This window comes from Oreochromis aureus, linkage group 11, assembly GCF_013358895.1.
Source record: "Oreochromis aureus strain Israel breed Guangdong linkage group 11, ZZ_aureus, whole genome shotgun sequence".
Lineage (NCBI taxonomy): Eukaryota > Metazoa > Chordata > Actinopteri > Cichliformes > Cichlidae > Oreochromis > Oreochromis aureus.
The window spans coordinates 17,147,928-17,170,261 of NC_052952.1; the positions used below are offsets into that span (position 1 = coordinate 17,147,928).

A 22,334-nucleotide genomic window follows, 5' to 3' on the forward strand; every position below is an offset into this window, starting at 1 on the left:
CCAATTAATTTTAAACTGCTACAGAACAACAGAGATAAAAAATGGCTACTGCGGGTTTTGAGATTGATAACAATCTAAAATCTGTAAGGTATGGTTTATTATGAATTTTTAAAGAAACAAGACAATTATTCTGGAAAACAAGAGCTAAAGTCGTTACTGAACAAAGATTAATTAATAGTGATGTTGTTTTTAAAAAACATTGTCACTAATCTGAGGAGGAAAATGATTGGACAGATGAATAACAGTCCTTTTCCCTGGAACCTTTTTTGTATATAAATGGTTTTCACCATGTGTTTCACTGTGGCTAGCAGTGATGCTGAACTCTGACTCCTAAAGAGATGTACCTGCCCTACAGGCAATGAATAGTTGCCACATAAGGACTGATAGTGTCAGAATGTCGGGACGCCATTAAATTTTGGAGGGAAGAGTGAAAATACAAGAAATGCATTATTGATAAAAACAAGGCATCTCCCATATTTTTTTTATTTAAAATATTGTATTTTGTTAAAAGGTTCTGAATGTTCTAATATGGTATTTTCTTTAGTGATTTTAAAACAATGTATGCCCCAGTCTCCATTGAGATGTAGCGCTGGAAGAGTAGTTATTCCTCCATTGCACCACAAGAGAGAGTATCTCCTAAAATGAGCAGCTCTAGTGGGAGTAAACAAGCCAGGCCACTCACCGTAGTGCAGTGTGCCTAGCAAAAGCTGTGTGAGACTGTGCACAAATGTGTAACAATGTACTATGTCTATGTATTGCAGAATATACAGTGAAGTCAGACTCACAAAGTTACACGGGTTTCAGTTCTTTTTAATCTAAGTGTGCAACACTTATTTTTTTCTTCTGCTTCTGTTTTGAATTGATATCATGTGGTTTTTGGTATACCATGTTTTGAATGCCACGTTTTGTACTATGAAATGCAACAAGTCCGGGATACAGCATTGATCCTGTGAGATAAGACAAAAACAAGGTGTAAGTCAGGTTTATCATGCAGGCAGACAAATGTACTTGATCAGCACGTTTTTATTCACAGGTTGAAAAATGCAAAAAGCTCAAAGTTTAGTCTCTGGTTACAGTTCAGTGGATGCTGATATTAATAAACATGAAATAATCTACTCAAATACACAAATATAAAGCTGTTCTTAAATGAAAAATTTTAATATGACTGTATGGATTACATAATTAATTTTAACAAATTAAATACCACAATTCAAAGCTTCAGCACAACCACATAGGTTTTCTATTATTATGGCTAGTTTAGTTTTCTTACTACTGCATGGAGCATAGTGAGATTTCCCCTGGAATAGTTAGAAAAATCTAAAGAAAACAGTAGGGGTCACAAAACAAAACAAGAAAACGTGGACATTTTAGATTTTTTTGCACAAATTTACAATCTGAATCATCCTGAGATTAAATTTTACATTAGAAAATTAATTCAAATTTATATTGCCAACGGTAAGTCTTTATTCAGGGTTTGGTGTCTCCTCAGTGATGACTACTTTGTTTTCTGTGCAGGGTTCAAAAGCAGCTGGGTCGATCTTCTCCAAAGTTGCAGCAGCATCTGACTTCCGGGAAATCCTTGAAAAGGTTGATGACACAGAGCGAGTGGACATAAACGATAAATGGTCCTCTGCCAGAGCACTCTCGAGTACAAAACATATGGACTGTCGAAGCTTTTTTATGAATTCTTCACACATGAAGACATAGAGGATGGGGTTCAAGCAGCTGTTCAGAAAAGCCAGACTCACAGTCAGAGGACCCACGATTCTAACAATGGCCAAGGTTTTAGGGTTAGTCATATGCTTTACTTCAATAAAATTAAAAACATGGAAGGGCAACCAACAGATGAAGAATGCAAAAATGATGGAGAAAATGATTCGGCGAGATCTGCTTCTCCTTGTCCTTGACATGCGCATTGCACGTATGCCTATGGCCACATAAGACACAACTATTACCAAGAATGGGATCACAAAGCCCATAAGAAAGCGAAAAATGTGGAGACTCCATTTCTGTTCATGTGTCACAGAATAACCACAGTAATGTGCCCCATTATGTTCCAACAAAGTGCGAAAAGTGGCATAAGGAGTGCTGCAGACCGCAGCAATCACCCAGATACCAACACATATGAGCCGAGCTTTGCAGACTGTGCGTTTGTTGTGTGCCCACACCACCACACAGATGGACAAACAACGATCCAGACTCATGGCTGTTAAAATGAAGACACTGGCAAACATGTTGACTACACTCACAAAGGTGTTGAACTTGCACATGAATTGTCCAAAAGGCCATCGGTGACCCTGAGAGAGAGAAATGACTGAGAAAATCAGGAAGGCCGTGAAGAGGAAGTCAGCTATGGCCAGGTTGAGAAACCAAACTGTTTCCACTGTTTTCTTCATTTTGAAGCCCGTCACGTAGATGACCAGAGCATTGCCCAGAGTTCCAACTATAAAAATCACACAGTAGATGACAATGGAGGCTGTTTCTATGTGTCTGGAAGCTGCTTCCAGTCCAGATGATGGATTTGCAGCCGAACTGATGTTACCTAAAACAAAATCATTTTATTCAGTTTATCAAAAGATCATATTATCTTTTAGCTGACATAGTTTAAAAGAAATGCTAATATATGTTGAAAGTTTCTCACCAGACCCCATGTTCCTTTTAGCTGAGAGAGTCTGTCTTTAATCTGCACTGGTCTCTGTCTTTTGCTGCTTATATTTGCTGGCATTACTCCTCCCTCTCAGTTTATGCAACAGAGAACAGAAACACCTCAGAATATGCTCATGCACCAGGAAAGGCTGAGTGATATATTTGCTGGATACTATTTAACTTTTCTATGATTAAACTGAAAGGTTCAACAAGTCTTAGAAGAGCAGTATTTATTTCACTAAGAGTGTTATCATATTTCACTGAGAAATTTTTGTAATTACACATATATTATATTAATCTCCAAAAGTTGATTCTGTTCATCTGGACGTAGCGTTTTGTGGGAGAAACGTTTCGTCACTCATCCAGTGACTTCTTCAGTCTCAGCTGACTGCAGGTTTCCCCAATCTTATAAACAGTACATTTGCATAATGACTGAAACCAGCCCACTGAAGGAACAATGGGCTGTGAGGTCAGTTCCTTAATCATAATTATGCAAATTCCCATGACCATTGATCAACAATCACTGACCAAAACCCACTGATCAAAGACCACTGATCAATGGCCATGAGTACCATTCACAGAGAGTTGGGGAATGGCTGCAATCACAGCATTGTAAGATGGCGAAAGATGTACCCTTAGGCCCCCTCCTCGATTCAGAGATGGTCTTTCCCTTTTCACGTAAATGGCCTCCTTGACTCAAACCAGCGTTCTTCCCTGTCCAGGATGTTACATCCTCATCCTTGAAAGAGTGTCCTCTGGCCTCTAGGTGTAAATAAACTGCAGAGTCCTGGCCTGACGAGGTTGCTCTTCTGTGTTGTGCCATCCGCTTCGCTAGAGGTTGTTTGGTTTCCCCGATGTATAAATCCTGGCAATCCTCCTGGCACTTAACAGCGTACACTATGTTACTCTGTTTGTGTCGGGGGACCCGATCCTTAACCACATTTACTCAGGGCCTTCTTGATGTGCTGTTCTTCTGCCTCCCTGGCCGCTGTGTCAGTGGGGATGGTGTTCGCTCTGTGTTGTAGCGTCCTGATGACACCCAGTCTGAGTAAATGTGGTTATCCCAGCTGGACTTTTGTCAAAGCTGGGAAGGCACCTAAAGAAAGCTCCAGCCAATCCGGGAGAGAAGGACAACCGCTGCCCAGGCGAAAACCTGTAGTGATCCCATATGTGTCAGGAGTATCGGAACAGTTGAGACGCATTTTTTCTAAACACCGGGTCTCTGTGGCTTTTAAACCCCAAAATACGCTGCCCCAAAAACTGGTCCACCCCAAGGATCGGGTCCCCCGACACAAACAGAGATTTACTTTCTTGGATGATTGAGAATGCATCAAGATATTATATTAATGTTTTCCTTTTGATTGAAAGTACCTGCTTTCACACCTTTTAGAGGTGTGAAATTAGAGGTGTGAATGTGGGAAGTCACTGACTGATCAACTTTAACAGTCATGTGTACTAAGAATTCAAGACAGTGCAGTCAACTGCTGCTTTTCCCACTCTGACTCCCAGTTTGGTGCACCTGACTCAGTAACAACAGACTCTGGTGTGCCTAGCAAGACACACTAAGGTGCTAGCTAAGATAACTATTGTTAAATGTCAAAGTATGGCCATTGGGCTCCAAGCATCTGCCTACCTTTGATGGTGGCCTATAGGCACTAAGCAAGTATAAGACATTAGCACCAACAGGTCAATAAAAAATAAATAAATAAATAAATACAAAACATAGATCATAAGTAAATATGGATGGGTAACTCCTTAAAAGTTCACATAAGCAGACACACATTTACCAAGAACTTTACACAGCATTATGACATCATTATTCTCTATGCATGTAAAGCTTCACCCAGAGAAATGCAAACACAGCTTCACAGAAAGGTGGAAGTGAAACAGACAAGATGACCAGTACTATTTTGCTAAAAGTATTCACTCACCCATCCAGATCATTGAATTTAGGTGTTTTGATCACTTCCATGGCAACAGTGTATATAAGATAAGAGGGCCTCTGTCAGTGCGCCCCAGGGTGGCTGTGGCTACAACGTAGCTTGCCACCACCAGTGTGTGAATGTGTGTGTGAATGGGTGAATGACTGGATATGTAAAGCGCTTTGGGGTCCTTAGGGACTAGAAAAGTGATACAGGCCATTTACCATTTACCATAAGATAACCTTTATTAGTCCCACACGTGGGAAATTTGTTTTGAATCAAGCATGTAGCCATGCAGACTGCTTCAGCAAGCTTTCAATGCAAACAACACCCCTACCTCTTTAAACTGTATTTATTATAACATTATTTAGTATAGTTCCAACAGCACCCCCCACCCCCACCCTCACTCAATGTGCAATATCATCCCCGCGCCACACACTCAATGTGCAATACCACTGATCACACTGCACCTCTCAATGCACCTGCTAGTTAGATGGCATGTATGTGTATGTATATAGATGTAAGTGTGTATGTGGAAATATGTGTGTGTATGCATGTACAGATGCATATATGTATATATACATATATCTATGTATGTGCATGTATGTTTGCAGGTGTATGTATAACATATCTTTCTTGTGTAAATGCAAATTTGTCTGTTATGGTGTAAATACTTACGCTATTGTGTACTTCACACACATGGAGAGATGCCAAACTGCCTTTCACTGTTCTTGTAACAGTGACAATAAAAAGCTATTCTATTCTATTCTATTCTTTCAGGAGCTCAGGGAATTCCAGCGTGGTACCAGACTAGAATGCGACAAACCACTAACAAGTTCAGTCATGAAATTTCCTCATTACTAAACATTCCAGAGTCAGCTGTTTGTGGTATTATAATAAAGTTTAAGCGACAACAGCAACTCAGCCATAAAGTTGTAGGCAACGGAAAATCACACAGTGGGGTCAGTGTATGCTGAGGCAGTTGGTGTGTAGAAGTCACTTTCTGCAGAATCAGTTGCTGCAGACCACAGTCAACTGAAAACAGCCTATAGAGAGCTTCATGGAATTTCCATGGCTGAGCAGCTGCTTCCAGGCCTTAGATCACCAAGCACAATGGAAAGCATCAGATGCAGTGCGGTAAAGTAGGCTGGCACTAGATTCTAAAGCAGTGGAGAGTTGTTCTCTGTAGTGACCAATCACACCTCTCCATCTGGAAATTCCACTGACAAATCTGGGTTTGGTGGTTCCCATGTGAATGCTACTTGTCTAATTGCATTGTGGCAAGTGTAAAGTTTGGTGTGAGCCAGGATTTCTCATCCTAATAAATGTGCATCGGGAAGAATGGCAAAACTTCCCATAAACACACTCCTAAACCTTGTGGATAGCTTTCCCGAAGATTTGTAGGGTGGACCTACTTCAAATTAAACCTTATAGTTTGAAGAATGTGATGTCACTCAAGTTAGGGGTTTACAGAGAATACTTTTGGCAATGTAATGTTTCAAAATCTTTACAGCTTAGCCATCACCTTTCTCAATTCTGCCACCTTGTGACCAAAGTCCATAATGTCACGTGAACCTCTGCAGCACACTTGAAATGTACCTTACAACATCAAATTCACTACCAACTTTGAACCCGAGAGAACAAATGTTTCACTTAACTAGGAAACTACAATAAACTGTCATTCATACCATCATCGATCCCTACTGCAACTCCCAGAACTGTAACAATAATATCACAATTTTAAAGCGCTCCTCCCCAGCACCTTCCTCTCTGGTATGAAATGTGTGATCACTGGACACGTCACATCAGGCACTTGGTGAGTGGACTCAAAGGCAGGGCTCACAAAAGAAGTTGAAAGAGTTTATTTACAGATAGATGATGATTGTGAATACACAGACTGGATGGGGACATCCAGGAAGGGGGTCTCGGGGTCCAAACAGTTTTGATGTCCTAACATTTGCACATTTGCCACACATATTTCAGATCATTAAACAAATTTTAATATTACATAAAGACAATGTGAGGAAATCATTTTTATCATTTTACTTTTCAAGGGGAAATAAAGCCAAATAAACCAACCTAGTCCTGTGTAAAAAGTAATAACTGGCTGTGAAATCCTTGACACCAAGAACTGTAAGTGTTTCTGAGCATGACTGACTATGCCAAAACATCTCGAGCGTATCTAAGTCCAGACTTTGACTAGGCCACTCGAAAACCTTCATTTCCTGTTTTTAACCACTCACAGATGGGTTTGCTGGTGTGTTTTGTTGTCCTAATGCTACATAACACAAGTGTGTTTGAGCTTCAGGGCATAAACTGATGGTTGAACATTCTCATTCAGGATATTTGGGTGGAGAGCAGAATAAACATTTTCATCTATTGTGCCATGTTTTCCAGATCATGAAGCAACAAAGTCTTACCAGGCAATAACAGTATCAGCTGTTGGTATGGTATTAGTTTTATGGCAGATGTAATGGGATTGAATACTTTCGAAAGGCTCAACTTTTGTCCCATCAGTCCGCAGAATATTTTCTGAGGTCCTAAACAGTGTGACTTAGGCTCTGGCAGTTTAGCTGCATGGAGGTGAGTCCTGGCTCTGCCCGTAATGCAACAAGGAGATAACTGCCCTGGCAAGGGAAAAACAGAAACTGCACCTTGATAAAGGCGGTCAACTGTACAGGAAAACACCCAGCGGAACATAGCGACTCCTGCCCAAGCTTGTTTATAAAGAACTACATGAAGACATTGATCAAATGGGAGCAGAGAGAGTTTTGACCCTCATTCGGGATCACTTTTATTGGCCTCTGATGCAGAAGCACATGGAACACTACATAACATAGGCGTGTAGCTGTTTAAAAAACAAGCGGCCCAACAAGCCAACCAGAAGTCCCCTGATCAACATCACTACAGCGTACAGTGTTTGTACTGTTAGAGAAAAGTAAGGGAGGGTATGAATATATCCTTGTGGCAATGGACCACTTTACGTGATTTGCTCAGACTTACCCCTGCAGAAATAAAAGTGCCAAAACAGCTGTAGATACAATATTTGGAGATTTCATCTTGAACTTTGGTTTTCCAATACGGCTCCATCAGGACCAGGAAAGAGAGTTTTTAAACAAACTCTTTGCCAAGCTGGGAGAATACAGTTGAGTTAAGGGATCCAGAACCACACTATACCACCCCTGGGGAAATGGCCAGATAGAAAGATTCAGTAGAATACTGCTGGCCATGCTTTGCAACCTCCCAGAGGGAGCAAAGCAGATTGGAAAGCATCTGTGGTAAAGGCGGTCCATGCTTATAACTGTATGCGCAGCGAGGCCAGGTTGCTTACTGTTGGTGCTTACAAGTTACTGCTTACTTCCTCTTGTTTTGGCGAAACACCAGACTCCCCATTCACATGATTTGTGGTCTCACAGCTAAAGCCCAAAGCCCTTCCCATGAAGAAGTGGAAGGCTTGCATGAAGAATGGTTACAAACTGGCCTCAGGAACAGCCTATAAGGTGAGTCGACCAGGGAAAATTTTCTATGGCAGTGAAACGCTTGGTACAGAGCTATACCCACAGTGCAGATTACTGGTCTGAAATTTCAGTGAGAAGATAGCCCTCCCAGAATGAGCTGAATTTCCATGGTCTTCTAAGTGTTTTGGGTGACACAAAGGAAACATAAGGATAGCCCAGTATATGAAATCAAGCCAGAAAATATCAAGGGGCATATCAGTGTTGTCCACAGGAACCTCCTGCAGTCATGTGACTTCTTGCCAGTGGAAAAATTCAACTGACATGCAGGACTGAGAAAAAAACCAACAGAAAAACAACATGAACATAAGCAAGAGCACAGTTCAGAGGATGAGAATGAATGGAGAGGAATCAGAGGACCTCCGACAGAACAGGGGAAAATTTTAAAAAGCCATGGTGGACAGAGGCATCAGAGTTCAATCCAGAAAGTGGAACAGTGATACTAGAGCAACCAACATGAAGAGGATATAGAGACACAAGAGAACAATAAAGACACAGAACACACACCCCAACTTGAGACTGAATGCAGTGACCAAGAGGACACTGACCAAGTCACCTGTCAGTGTGAAAAGTATCCTTTCAGAATGAGAAAACAAAACCTAATGTTTACTTACCACAAGTTAGGACAGCCTACTTTAGCATATGAAGAAGTACCCCAGACAAGGTCATACATTAAATACTGCAGGAAAATAGTCATAAAATGTAAAGTTTCAGGTTTTCATTACGGTTTTGTGAGGAGAGTAGAAATGTTAATTTTGTAAAGCTAGCTAGGTTATGTCCAGGTTAGAGCATCTTACTCAGTAAAGATACCCATAATATGGATGGAGGTTAAAGATTAAATTAAAGTCCTGGGAATTTGGATTAGTGGAAAGTGTCACGATCCTGGGTCGGTGACCCAGTGTTTTCGGTTTTGTATTATTATTTGTCCTCGATTTTGTTATGATGTGTCATTGTTAGTCTCTTGAGTTTTGATTCTGTATTTCTAGTCTTGGTTTGCTTTTGTGATTCCTCCTCTGTTAGGTCTGTCTGCGTCTCTGTGGACTTCCTGTTTTTTTCTTTGGTAGTCTCAGTCTGTGTGCATCATATTCAGTTTAGCTTTCGTCATGTGTAATTAACCCCAGCCGTGTCTCCCAGCTGCTCCCTCTTTCCCCTGTTCATCCTCTGTATATAGTGTCTAGTCTTCCCCCTGGTCAGTGTCGTGCTGTCCCGTCATATATGCCTGTGTGTTCTGTTCGTAGTATTGTTCAGTTCAGTTCTGTGTTTACTAGTGCCAGCAGTAAAGCTGCTTTTTGACTTTAACTTTCGCTTCCGTATATGAGTCTGCATTTGGGTTCTTCACTCCTGCCTGCCTTGACAGAAAGTGGACAGTGTCAAAACCCACAATGTATCAAGATTGTTATCCCTCGCCACTGTTTCCACCACCACAGAAAGTCATCATGGTTCTCAATAAATTATGCGTTAAACTGATATGGGGAGCAAATCGTGAGGTAACAAAAAGGTGTTTAATGTACAAAAGCAAAGTGAACGGTGTGCCTGACCTTTGCATTAAATTGAAGACAAAAAATGGCTACTGCGGGTTTTGAGATTGATAAACAATATAAAAACTGTAAGGTATGGTTTATTATGAATTTTTAAAGAAACAAGACAATTATTCTGGTTAATTATGTGCATAATTAATACCCACAACTGGAAAACAAGAGCTAAAGTCGTTACTGAAGAAAGATTAATTAATAGTGATGTTGTTTTTAAAAACATTGTCACTGATTGTCACTGAATAACAGTCCTTTTCCCTGGAACCTTGTTTGTATATAAATGGTTTTCACCATGTGTTTCACTGTGGCTAGCAGTGATGCTGAGCTCTGACTCCTAAAGAGATGTACCTGCCCTACAGGCAATGAATAGTTGCCACATAAGGACTGATAGTGTCAGAATGTCGGGACGCCATTAAATTTTGGAGGGAAGAGTGAAAATACAAGAAATGCATTATTGATAAAAACAAGGCATCTCCCATATTTTTTTTATTTAAAATATTGTATTTTGTTAAAAGGTTCTGAATTTTCTAATATGGTATTTTCTTTAGTGATTTTAAAACAATGTATGCCCCAGTCTCCAATGAGATGTAGCGCTGGAAGAGTAGTTATTCCTCCATTGCACCACAAGAGAGAGTATCTCCTAAAATGAGCAGCTCTAGTGGGAGTAAACAAGCCAGGCCACTCACCGTAGTGCAGTGTGCCTAGCAAAAGCTGTGTGAGACTGTGCACAAATGTGTAACAATGTACTATGTCTATGTATTGCAGAATATACAGTGAAGTCAGACTCACAAAGTTACACGGGTTTCAGTTCCTTTTAATCTAAGTGTGCAACACTTATTTTTTTCTTCTGCTTCTGTTTTTAATTGATATCATGTGGTTTTTGGTATACCATGTTTTGAATGCCACGTTTTGTACTGTGAGATGCAACAAGTCCGGGATACAGCATTGATCCTGTGAGATAAGACAAAAACAAGGTGTAAGTCAGGTTTATCATGCAGGCAGACAAATGTACTTGATCAGCACGTTTTTATTCACAGGTTGAAAAATGCAAAAAGCTCAAAGTTTAGTCTCTGGTTACAGTTCAGTGGATGCTGATATTAATAAACATGAAATAATCTACTCAAATACACAAATATAAAGCTGTTCTTAAATGAAAAATTTTAATATGACTGTATGGATTACATAATTAATTTTAACAAATTAAATACCACAATTCAAAGCTTCAGCACAACCACATAGGTTTTCTATTATTATGGCTAGTTTAGTTTTCTTACTACTGCATGGAGCATAGTGAGATTTCCCCTGGAATAGTTAGAAAAATCTAAAGAAAACAGTAGGGGTCACAAAACAAAACAAGAAAACATGTGGACATTTTAGATTGTTTTGTACAAATTTACAATCTGAATCATCCTGAGATTAAATTTTAAATTAAAAAATTAATTTAAATTTATATTGCCAAAGGTAAGTTTTTATTCAGGGTTTGGTGTCTCCTCAGTGATGACTACTTTGTTTTCTGTGCAGGGTTCAAAAGCAGCTGGGTCGATCTTCTCCAAAGTTGCAGCAGCATCTGACTTCCGGGAAATCCTTGAAAAGGTTGATGACACAGAGCGAGTGGACATAAACGATAAATGGTCCTCTGCCAGAGCACTCTCGAGTACAAAACATATGGACTGTCGAAGCTTTTTTTATGAATTCTTCACACATGAAAACATAGAGGATGGGGCTCAAGCAGCTGTTCAGGAAAGCCAGACTCACAGTCAGAGGACCCACGATTGTAACAATGGCCAAGGTTTTAGGGTTAGTCATATGCTTTAATTCTATAAAATTAAAAACATGGAAGGGCAACCAACAGATGAAGAATAGATTAAATTTAACGAAGTTAGAAGTTACTAGGAAGTTAGCTCGCTAGTTTCCACCTAAACATGATATAAACATAATGTTCTGACTGAGAGATTTCTGAAAAATTAAAACATTTAAAACCCGTTCATCAACAGTGCGTCTTATGGTCCGAAAAATACGGTACTTCTTTTCCATGATGGACTTTGGGAGAAGTTACAGACTGCAGTGTGCAATTCAAGGAGGGGCTTCATGTAGTGTGAATTAAAAGTTTCACCAACTTTCTCTTACAGTGATTACCATTAAAAAAAGTTATTGAAATGGACAGAGAAGAATGCATGAGGGCAGTTGAACAGCCGCAAATGTCTGATGGTGTGTGTCAATGGAAAATTGTACTTAGCAGTCAGTATAATCTTTTAATGATATAAGTTTCCATATATGCTTAGAGGTGTATAATCGATTGTGTAGTGATAGGATGTGTGATCTGTAGAAGGCTGCAAGGACTTTTGTGTGCATTCCAGAGTGTTCTGGCATTCACCCCCCACATCCCACATCCTAGGAGCATGGGAAAGGTTGTACCTTCTTTTATTGTTTTAGGGTAGGATAAACGTAGCTATGTCAGTTTTAGTCTAAGTGCCTTTTTTACATATAGATGAACTGTTGGATTTTCCAGACCAGCAGGTTTAGGGAAGTCGTTTATGGGGTCACACACGCACGCACACACACACACACACACACACACACACACACACACACACACACCTAAACATCCACATTCCAATGTAAGGAACAAACACCCACTGATGTATAAATAAAGACCAGGGCAGTCTCAGAGCGCGTGTCACAGAGCCCTCACTCACTGCGGGTGCTCTGTGCTGCCCTTGCTGCAAGTAAATCTGTGTTTCTCCTCTCTGATTCTCAACTGAAGAAGTGTTTTAGAATACATCTCTTGACAGTGTGAGTGAAGAAGATATCATCGAGCCGAGGGAACTGTTTATGTTCTGTTTTAATATAAACAGTGAAAGTTCCCAGGATGATTCTGATACATTTTGTGTTATCAAAGAGGGGAAAATACAATTTTTTATTCTGTTTTTCTTCTGTTCATATGGTCGTTGTTTAATCTAAAAATAGCACAAACTGAACAAATTCTTATCCAATGTGGAGAATCCTGCCCATCCTCTGCACCTCTTACTGGAGATACAGACAGACAGTAAAGCCCCTTCTCTAAAGGACAGATACGGGAAATCTTTCATACCACGTGTTAGTATCCGCTATAATATAATATATCTATCTGGCAGAAAAGCATCTGCCAGATACTACTACTACTAATAATAATAATAATAGTACATAACCATTTCAACTTCTGCAACAAAATAATTTCCCCGAAATACGATAGTTTTTCTAATCTAATTAGAGCTGTTGTTACCTGACGGGGGGCCACTCCAAAAGCACCATCACAGGTCATGGCGTCAGTCATTCTGTTGTTACCCCAGTAACTGTAATGATCAGAGCTGAGCAAGAGCAGGATAGTTTGCTGGAGATAGTGAGAAGAAGGGCTTTCTGAGAAGAAAAAAAAGAAAACAAATGAGGTTAATAGACTATAAAGTCATACTTAACTGGCTGTAGGTGTGAGAAGTTGGGTTTTTTGTTTTGTTTTGTTTGTTTTTCGTTTGTTTTCTTCAGCAGATGTAAAGGCCCAATCCCTGTATAACAGTTTACATGTCATATTATCAAGTCATTTACTGCATACACTAAAATGTATGTCGCATGTCTTTATCCTGTCTTCTTTCTCTCACCCCAACCGGTCGCAGCAGATGGCCCCACCCCTCCCTGAGCCTGGTTCTGCCGGAGGTTTCTTCCTGTTAAAAGGGAGTTTTTCCTTCCCCATGTCGCCAAAGTGCTTGTTAATAGGGGGTCATATGATTGTTGGGTTTTTCTCTATATCTATTATTGTACGATCTACTGTGCAATATAAAGCGCCTTGAGGCGACTGTTGTTGTGATTTGGCGTTATATAAATAAAATTGAATTGAATTGAATTAAAATACATCATGATGTTTCATGATACTATATTACATTTAATTTGATTTTTAACATGCATGGATTACATTAAGCTGCAGAATTTAATGGATTAAAGTGGCAGTGGCATAAGAAAAATAAGACAAATTGTATATTTTATGCTTCTGGAGAATCTACTGGATGTAATTCATTGACATTTTAGCTCCTGCTTACTTACCTCTGGAGGCCAAAACCGCACATCTATCCTGATGTATATGTTTTTGTGTTACAGTTCAATGTCTCTCCTCGTGGCATGGGGACAGATAATAAAACAAACAAAAACATATTTGCCTCATGATAGGCAAATACAATTCGCAAAATTTTGCTACAAGCATTGAAATGTTTTCATCTTTTAATCTTGGAGTGAATAATGCAGGCGTCACTTTTCTGATGTAGAAACAACCAGTCCCAAGGTGAGAAAGACATGTACCCAATATGTGTGCAGCCAGATACCAGCTGAGGGTTCCTGCATTTCCTCATTTATTGGTCTACAATTAATGTTAATGTATTAATGTGGTCAATGTTTTTTAAGAATTAATTTTTCCTTATCCTTTTTATTTTAATTTTTAACAGATACTTTTGTGGTTTGTGCATAGTCTGATTTACATAGTGTGTTCCATTCTGCTGACTTAACATATTTACCTCTGAAGTTCATCTCTGAAATCCTGATATTTATTTTTCACTAGCTGGGCCCACGTCCTCATTTTAAGTTTGACAGCATTTTAGTAGGTAAAGGTGAATGGCTTGGACATGAAATGAGCTGCGGTTTGGGGAAGGCCTCGAAGGGGACTGGCGGCGGGTCCCGGGCTGGGCAGATCCCCATGTACTATATAGAAGTGAAGAAGTTAAAGGGAGGGAGCACGTAAACGAAAATGAACAGCTTGAAGAACTATGGGAACCTATATAGATGAGAACCAGAAGGAGCGTGTTTGGAGGCGTGGTCCCGCTCCTGAAATTCCGATACTTAATCTCCAATTGTCACTCTGTATCTGTTTGGAGACAACAGAGATCATGTGTGAGGCAAATGGTGGTAGAAATCTTGAAGCATTTTTATTCTTTACTTAGTTTCACTTTTAGTCTTAGAGTGAACATGACAGTGATGTCAAAACAACCACAGATGCCGGACGCAGAAAAAACCTGCGAGCACAGCTGTGCAGTAAGCTATCCAGAACCAGTTGGGGGAATGCCTGGTTAATTTACTGCACTTCATAGTTTAATAGTCTACAAATAATGCTAATATGCAGAGTATTTTTGGACTTATTTTCCTTTCAGTTTTTAATTTAAAACAGATACTTTCATTGCACTCTATGTTAGATTTGTATTGTTTATTGTCATTTATGCTTAGAAATATTTACTCATATATGCTTAGAAGTATATAATCATTTGTAGATTGAAAGAATGCCTCATCCTAGGAGGTCTGTAACAACTTTGTGTAGCATGAAGAGGGGAGTGCGTTCACTCCTCTTTAGAGTGTTCTGGCATAGATCACACGCCTCCTAGGAGAGGTCGTATCTTCTCTTGTTGATATATGGTATAGCAAACACGTATATCTGGTTGAGTGTAAGAGCCTTTTGTTCAAATGTACCGTTAGACTCCTGGCACCAGCTTTGGGGAGTCTTCAAGGGGTCACATCTTGACCCCACACACACACACACACACACACACACAAGGTATTCTTTGTTCACATGTATACCTATGTAAGATGTCATATGCTAATGAACCTATGCATATTCATGTAACCACAATAAAAGAGCAGTGTTACGGGGGAGCGGACGAGAGCAACTGGGGTCAAGCGAAGGAACGGCGTTTGTTCAGTTCTCTCCCATGCACGTGAAACATAAAGAACTTTGCCTACTTCGTGTCTTGCTTGCTGTGTAATTACATTGTCTTCAACGTTCCAGCGAATAGGTTCAAGCTACAAACCTATCACTCTACATAGTATATGACATTTTGCATATGCAAGAAGTCAGGTGTACAGGATCGATACCCTGTTAAAAAAGGTAGTTAGTAATGTGTACTGATCTACTAAATATGGCTAAGTAAGTTTAGCATAAGTTAGTATTAAAGGCTGATGAAAGCTGATGCACAAATGTTAACCCATTCTCAAATTAGTACCATATTATCATTGGTATTTTATATTTATATGCATGAATGTACTCTATCTGTCACGGTTCTGGGTCATTTTGACCCAGCATTTTGAGTTTCTTATGTTTTGGTATTCTTTTGTATTATGATTTATGTTCTGATTCTTTAGTTATCCTGTTTTGAATATTATATTCTATGTTTTAGTTTGTTCTTGTCACAGATTATTAGGCAGAGGACTCACTCACAGGACTCTGACTTTTAGAGAGAAGGTGAGGGTTTATTTACAATGTGGCACCAAGTGAGAATATATACATATATACAGTGAGACAGATAACACGGGGCTCCAGGGAGTGGAGGGGGGTCCGAAGGGAAGGTCCAAGGCGGGGGTACACATGCTCCTCTTCAACTTAATCCACAACTCACTCTGAATGTCCACTCCAAAATGCTCACGCTCACTCACACACATCCACAGAAATCCAGACAGTAGGGAAGACGGGCAGGGAATCTAGAAGGCCTGTACACAGAGAAAAACAATGTTAGGAGGAAACTCTAGGGGATCGCAAGGAATACTTCCAAAGGCTAGGCTACACTGACGCTAGGTAGTGTGACGATCCAGCGAGGAAGGAGCCTCTCTTGCCATCTTAAGTAGTCTGCCAGGATCAGTGTGAATGAGCCACAGGAGTGTGATCAGGGCGGGTTTAGAGGCGGGGAATCAAGGGCCAGTTCCGCCCTGCTGGGCGAGGCGGAGACAAAAAACACAAGAAGCATCTTTATTTATGCTGTGTTAAGGTGCTGAATTTCCGCTCTCTGGTTGGAATCAGGTAGTCAAAATGGACTGAGTTTTTTGCTTCGGATTCTACCCCTAAAGGCAGGTGGAGGGTCCTGCATAAGCCTCCTGTTGAAAAACGGATGGCTGACCTCCAGTGGAGAATTGTACATGGAGCAATAGCAACGAACAGACACAGAGCCCACCTGGACTCAAGCACTGGGGAGGGTTGTCCTTTTTGTTCAGAAAGGGAGACGCTGGAGCACTTAGTGGTCTGTTGTCCGCGGCTAGTGGGTTTATTTTCTTTGTTGCAGGAGTGGGTGGAATCTCTGGGTGAGACTTTCTCTGTACCTTTGTTTGTTTTTGGCCCTCAGTATTCAGTGAAGAAAAGACAGACCTTGGTTCTGATTAATTTTTTGTTTGGTACAGCCAAGCTGGCAATATGGAAGACTAGGAAGAACCAGATGCTAGGTCAGGGTTGGACTGATGTTGTGCAGAGTCTAAAGGGATTGTTGGCATCCCGTCTGAGAGTAGAGCATGCTTTTTACTCTCTAACTAATAATCTGGACTCCTTTGAAACTATGTGGGGGATTGGACAGGTATTGTGTTCAGTAGGAGCAGATGGGACACTTGTTCTTAACTTTTAAGTGTGTGCTGGGTACCTTAGTTAATGGTTAGTGTACAATGAATGTTACTGATTATGTGGTAGCATTTTTGTGTTACTTTTTTGTTTTTGTTTGTTTGTTTTTTTAATTTGGTGTAAATAAAGTTGTGTGAAAAGTCAAAAGTCTCTCTCTCTCCGTCACTCGTAAAACTTCCCCCTCTTCCTAAACAACCAAATGTCATGTTGCCATATCATTTTTGATTGGTCGACATCATGCATTTTTCCACCAGCACGAACGGGCTGTTTTTTGTTTTGTTTTATTATTTTCTGGTCATAAGCAGAGAGTGCTTGCTAGCACTGTCCTTAGACAGTAAACGTGGTGAAACTATTGAGGAAAAAACACCGCGTATATATCGTTTATCATGACTCTGGTTTTACGTGGCCTATCAACACAATTTAAAAACTGGTATATATCACCTTGTTGCTTTGTCATCTTGAAGTGGTCATGTGATTGGCTTACCACGACTACTTTATTCTTCCTCAGTCAAACCGCAGCATTCATGCGATTGTTTTGCCCCCTTAGCTCCAGGTGTTGTGCCAAAAAGTGATCGTCGGGCAGAAAGTGATTGCCGCCCACGGGAGCGCGCACAGCTGCTTAAAGCTGTAGCGCCCAGATTACTTACGTAGACAGCTACTTCCGTGCAACTGATATTAGATGCGGTAAGCTGAAGACGGCTTCAACGCCGTTACTTGTAACGCCGTTATTCCCATCACTGTAAATCACACAGCAATAGTACATTCATGTAGTTGTAAAAAGCATGACAATGTATTAAGCAATCCAAAATATTCAGGATCCGTTACTCTCATTGAGTAACTTAACAGAATACGTTACAAATTACATTCTAAGGCATGTATTCTGTAATCTATAGTGGAATAAATTTTTAAAAGTAGCCTTCCCAACACTGGTAATGGATGCTGATACTAATAAACATGGCTTAATAAGCTCAAACATGAAAAAGTTATGTACACAAATAGAAAACTTATTAAATGTAATCTTGAAAGTCTAAAAAAAAATTCACATAAAAGTCACATTGTTTTTTTAATCTATAAATTAATAATTACAACCCAAAGCTCCAGTATGGAACGCCAGGACTGCCATAATGAATGAATTAAATACACCATTAAATAATTAATTAAATGTGGCAATAATTAATTAACCTGGGTGAGGTGTTCCGGGCATGTCCCACCGGGAGGAGGCCCCGGGGCAGACCCAGGACACGCTGGAGAGATTATATCTCTCGGCTGACCTGGGAACGCCTTGGTATTCCCCCGGATAAGCTGGAGGAGGTGGCTGGGGAGAGGGAGGTCTGGGCTTCTCTGCTTAGGCTGCTGCCCCCGCGACCCGGCCTCGGATAAAGCGGATGAAGATGGATGGATGGGAAATAATTAATTAAATTTTTTTTACACATTTAATTAATTAATTATTGCCACATTTAAATAATTATTTAATGGTGTATTTAATTCATTCATTTTGGCACACTTGAGTTCTTCAGAGTCTCACCATGAAATAATTTTATCTGTCAACCTCACCCATCAAACTCAGGGGGCGGGGTTAACGCTGATTGAGTCAAAACCATTGCTTTGGCCTGGCGGCCATTGTTTTTAGCACACAACAACCGGCATGTTGAAACTAACAGAACTGAACTTTGAAAAACCCTGTTTATGTGTCACCAAATACCGTTTTAGTATTTTTTTTAGCCGAGAATGTAGTGGTTTAATCTTCAGATGTCTGGTCGGTTTGTCAAGATACAGCCTCTTTGGAAAAGTGCTTCGATGATTTCGGAGATGTCTCACGGCAAAGCGTGGGACAGACCCGCTCGCCTCGCAAGCATTCAAGCTTTTATTACCACTGACAAAGCGCAGGCTGTACACAGCTGTAATAACCCCCGCTGACACTGACTTCATTTACTGAGGTTATATTTATCGGGTTTTTATTTCCTGATGTTCTTATGTGTCCTACGTGTTTCAGTCGCCAATTCTGAATTATAACTAACATTAAAAACATGTTTAAGGAGGAGAGAGAGTGTAGCTGTTGGCATGATGACACTGTATATAATTTGGATTATTTCTTTATCTTGTCAAGATCCATGTCATGATTGTAAATTGTTTAAGCTGTACATTACTTTATGTTTGTTTTTTGTAGTCAACATTTTGGTGCTTTTATTTTGAAAGTCAAGTTCTCTGACAAGTTGCGCTAGTTTCCTCTTTGGGTAGAAAGAAGAAAAACACCTGTAAGCGCGCAGAAAGGATGGTTTTATTCAAAGACATGTTAAGTGGACTTTAACTACACACGGTTAAAGGAAACCTCAGAAGAACGGCGGCTAATTCCCTTTTTGCAGCATGCAGCCAACGAGGTATTTATTGATTTATCATGTTTGTTGTACAGTGTTATTTTTAGTGCTGTGTCTTACGCTGAGTTTTATTTTGTTAATACTGTATAGTTTTCACGGTGGCTTTGGAGAGAAGTCTTCAAATAAACCAGTGACAGAAAACCACTTGCGTCTGCCTGTGCTTCGAGGGAATTATAGTGAAAACTCGGACTGTTCGTCGACGCAAGCGGCCACTAATTGACGATGCGGCAACTTCAAAGCATCAGCGGGCTTGTTACTACATGTCTACAGCGCAGCGGAGCTGACAAGAACTGGCAGATAAGCTGAAAGTACTATATGCATATGGTGATATAACACATACACAAGTATTAAAGGACAGTGTTTTAAGGAAAGTCTTCAAGTTAAGTGGCCTAAGAAGGGACTTTTGCAAACATTGCTGAAGAATACTGTGTGTTTGATAACTACTGTGGTGTATAGTACCTCTTCTTTTGTTGTGTAAGCTACAGTTCTTTTTATTTTTTGAATATTTTAAGGTAAAAGTGCATTTGGGAAGCAATAAGTGAAGGGTTTGGATGGAAATTCTTGAACTGGTTTGAAGTTTATTATCAGGTGTATTTTTGTAAGATAACATTTCCATTTGAACTGTGTTATTTTTGTGCCATTTACATATGAATAAGTGTTAAACATTGAGGCTTGGTTAACCAGCTACATTTCTTATTTCTAAGTGGTTGATTAAGCAGTGCTGTAAAATGTCAGAACCAAGCGAGCCTACAGTTCAGTTTAGTGACAGTGCAGACTTTCAAGATCAGCCTGAAGAAGGTCAAGTGTATGGTGCTGAAGCTCAGCAAGAGGAAGCACAGCAGCCAAGACGAAGCGAAAGAATCAGAACTCTAACAGAGAAAGGCAAAGAAATGCAAGATGAGAAAATTAAAGCACTCCAGCAAAGGTTTAACTATACATATGACAAATGGAAAACACAAGTTAAATCTGCAAGACAATCCTTATCACAGACAACAGAGACCTTATCTGAGGACTTGCTTAATGACATTATAAGTGATGTCACAGGTCTTTCTGCAGATGTCCAGCGTGTCTATGAAGAGCTACGAAAGATCTCTGCTCCAGACCAGGTCACGCGCCGTAGAGTGGATCGGTGTGTAGAGATTTCTACATTTGTTGTATCCAGAGCCTCAAGTAGGGTGCATGGAAAGTCTCCAGAAAAGGAGGAGCAAGACTGGCCAGAAGCAGGCTCTCTCTTTAATTCAAGCACCTGCAATTCAGGTTCTGTGGCTTCCATTTTGAAACGCACCTCAGTACTTTCAAGCAGGTCTTCTGCAAGACGACAAGATGCTGCTGCTGATGTTGCTGCAAGTCAGGCTGTTCTTAAAGTGCTACAAGAACAAGAAAAGGAACAGTTAGAAATCGAGCGTCTAGAAGCTGAAGCTAAGAAGAAGATAGCTGAGCAGGAGGCAGCAGCAGTAAAACGTCGGTTAGAAAGAGAGGCAGAAGAGGTAAAACGAAGAATGCAGAGAGAGGAAGAGGAAGCTAAAATTAAGACTCAACTAGAGGAAGAGCACATAGCTCTACAAAGGACTCTAGAGGAAAAACGGAGGAAATTACAGCATCTGGAGGCAATGAAGGATCTCAGTGCAGCAAGGGCGAGAATGCTGGTGTACGATCAAGAGAATGACAAAGAAGAAGAGCAAAACGACGTGCTGCAACCTGAGGTTGTAGTGGATAATAAAGTTTGTGCTCCCACCGGCTCTTTGCCTCAGTGTATGCCTCCTGCACCACAAGGTGTGACCACTTCTTCAAATGACAACACTGCAGAACTTGTCAAAGTGCTGGCAGGAGCTTTGAGTGCCAACCGAATCCCAATTCCTGAACCTACAGTATTCAGTGGGGATCCATTGAAATACAGTGACTGGAAAATCTCCTTTGAAACGCTGATTGACCAGAAGAGCATTCAAGACAAGGAGAAAATCTACTACCTTCGCCGGTATGTAAGTGGACAAGCTAAGAAAGCAATCGATGGCTATTTCCTTCTTGGAACCGAATCAGCCTATGCTGCAGCAGTTGAGATTTTGGAGGAAAGATATGGAAACCCATTCACGATTGCAAAGGCATATAGAGACAAGCTTCAGACATGGCCCAAGATAGGCTCCAAGGACAGCTTTGAACTCAGAGAGTTTTCTGACTTTCTCCGTAGTTGTGAAGCTGCCATGGTCCATATTAAGGCACTGGAAATTTTGAATGACTGTAATGAAAACAGAAAAATTTTGTCAAAGTTACCAGATTGGCTAACAGCAAGATGGAATAGACAAGTTATTGAAATAGAAGAAGCGACTAATCAATTTCCGTCCTTCAGCCAATTTGTGAAGTTCTTGACAAGAGAGGTGAAAATTGCTTGCAACCCTCTCACATCGCTGCAGGCACTGAAACAAGATGAAGCTGAAAAAACCAAATCCTCAAGACATTTCAACCTTGCAGCAAAGACACTGATCACAAGTTCCAGTGAAAAAAATGCTGTTACATGTCTTTTCTGCAAAAGGACTGGGCATACATTGCACCAATGCAGGAAGTTTGTGGAGAAAGCAGTTAATGATAGAATTAAATTCATTCAAATGGAAAAGTTGTGCTTTGGTTGTCTGAAGTACGGTCATCACTCAAAGAGTTGCATCAGTAGGAGTGTTTGTGACAAGTGCCAGAAGCGTCATCCTACCTGTTTGCATGAAGAACGAACCAAAGAGAAGCAAAAACCACCACAGGCCAAGCAAAATCGGAATCATGAAACTTCGAGTGAGGTTCATGAAGAAATACAACTAGCACAGGATCACGAAATGACTAGAACTGCTACTTCAAATACGGTAATGCTTCATGGAGCTAAAACACAAACAGCTGCAATAGTTCCAGTGTGGCTTTCCTGCACAACACAACCAGCACAAGAAGTCCTTGTGTATGCTTTATTGGATTCGCAGAGCGAC

General features: G+C 40.4%; 1 protein-coding gene across 6 annotated transcripts in view; it reads right to left on the reverse strand.

Annotated features, from left to right (window-relative positions):
• Window positions 1-933: 933 nt before the first annotated feature.
• LOC120442844 (chemokine-like receptor 1) overlaps window positions 934-22,334 on the reverse strand; it is a 28,885-nt gene continuing 7,484 nt past the window's right edge. The window contains exons 2-6 of one of the 6 annotated variants that reach the window (XM_039620226.1): window positions 16,188-16,323; window positions 16,017-16,107; window positions 12,878-13,011; window positions 2,642-2,736; window positions 934-2,542 (exon numbers count right to left, since the gene is read on the reverse strand). In XM_039620226.1, coding sequence (XP_039476160.1) covers window positions 1,464-2,542; window positions 2,642-2,651 — 1,089 coding nt within the window. In that variant the 5' untranslated portion in view covers window positions 2,652-2,736; window positions 12,878-13,011; window positions 16,017-16,107; window positions 16,188-16,323 and the 3' untranslated portion in view covers window positions 934-1,463. Of the gene's footprint in view, window positions 2,543-2,641; window positions 2,737-10,416; window positions 10,567-10,587; window positions 11,200-12,877; window positions 13,012-16,016; window positions 16,108-16,187; window positions 16,327-22,334 lie in introns of those variants that run through there. The other 5 variants (XM_039620227.1, XM_039620228.1, XM_039620229.1 and 2 more) reach the window with 5 other exon arrangements.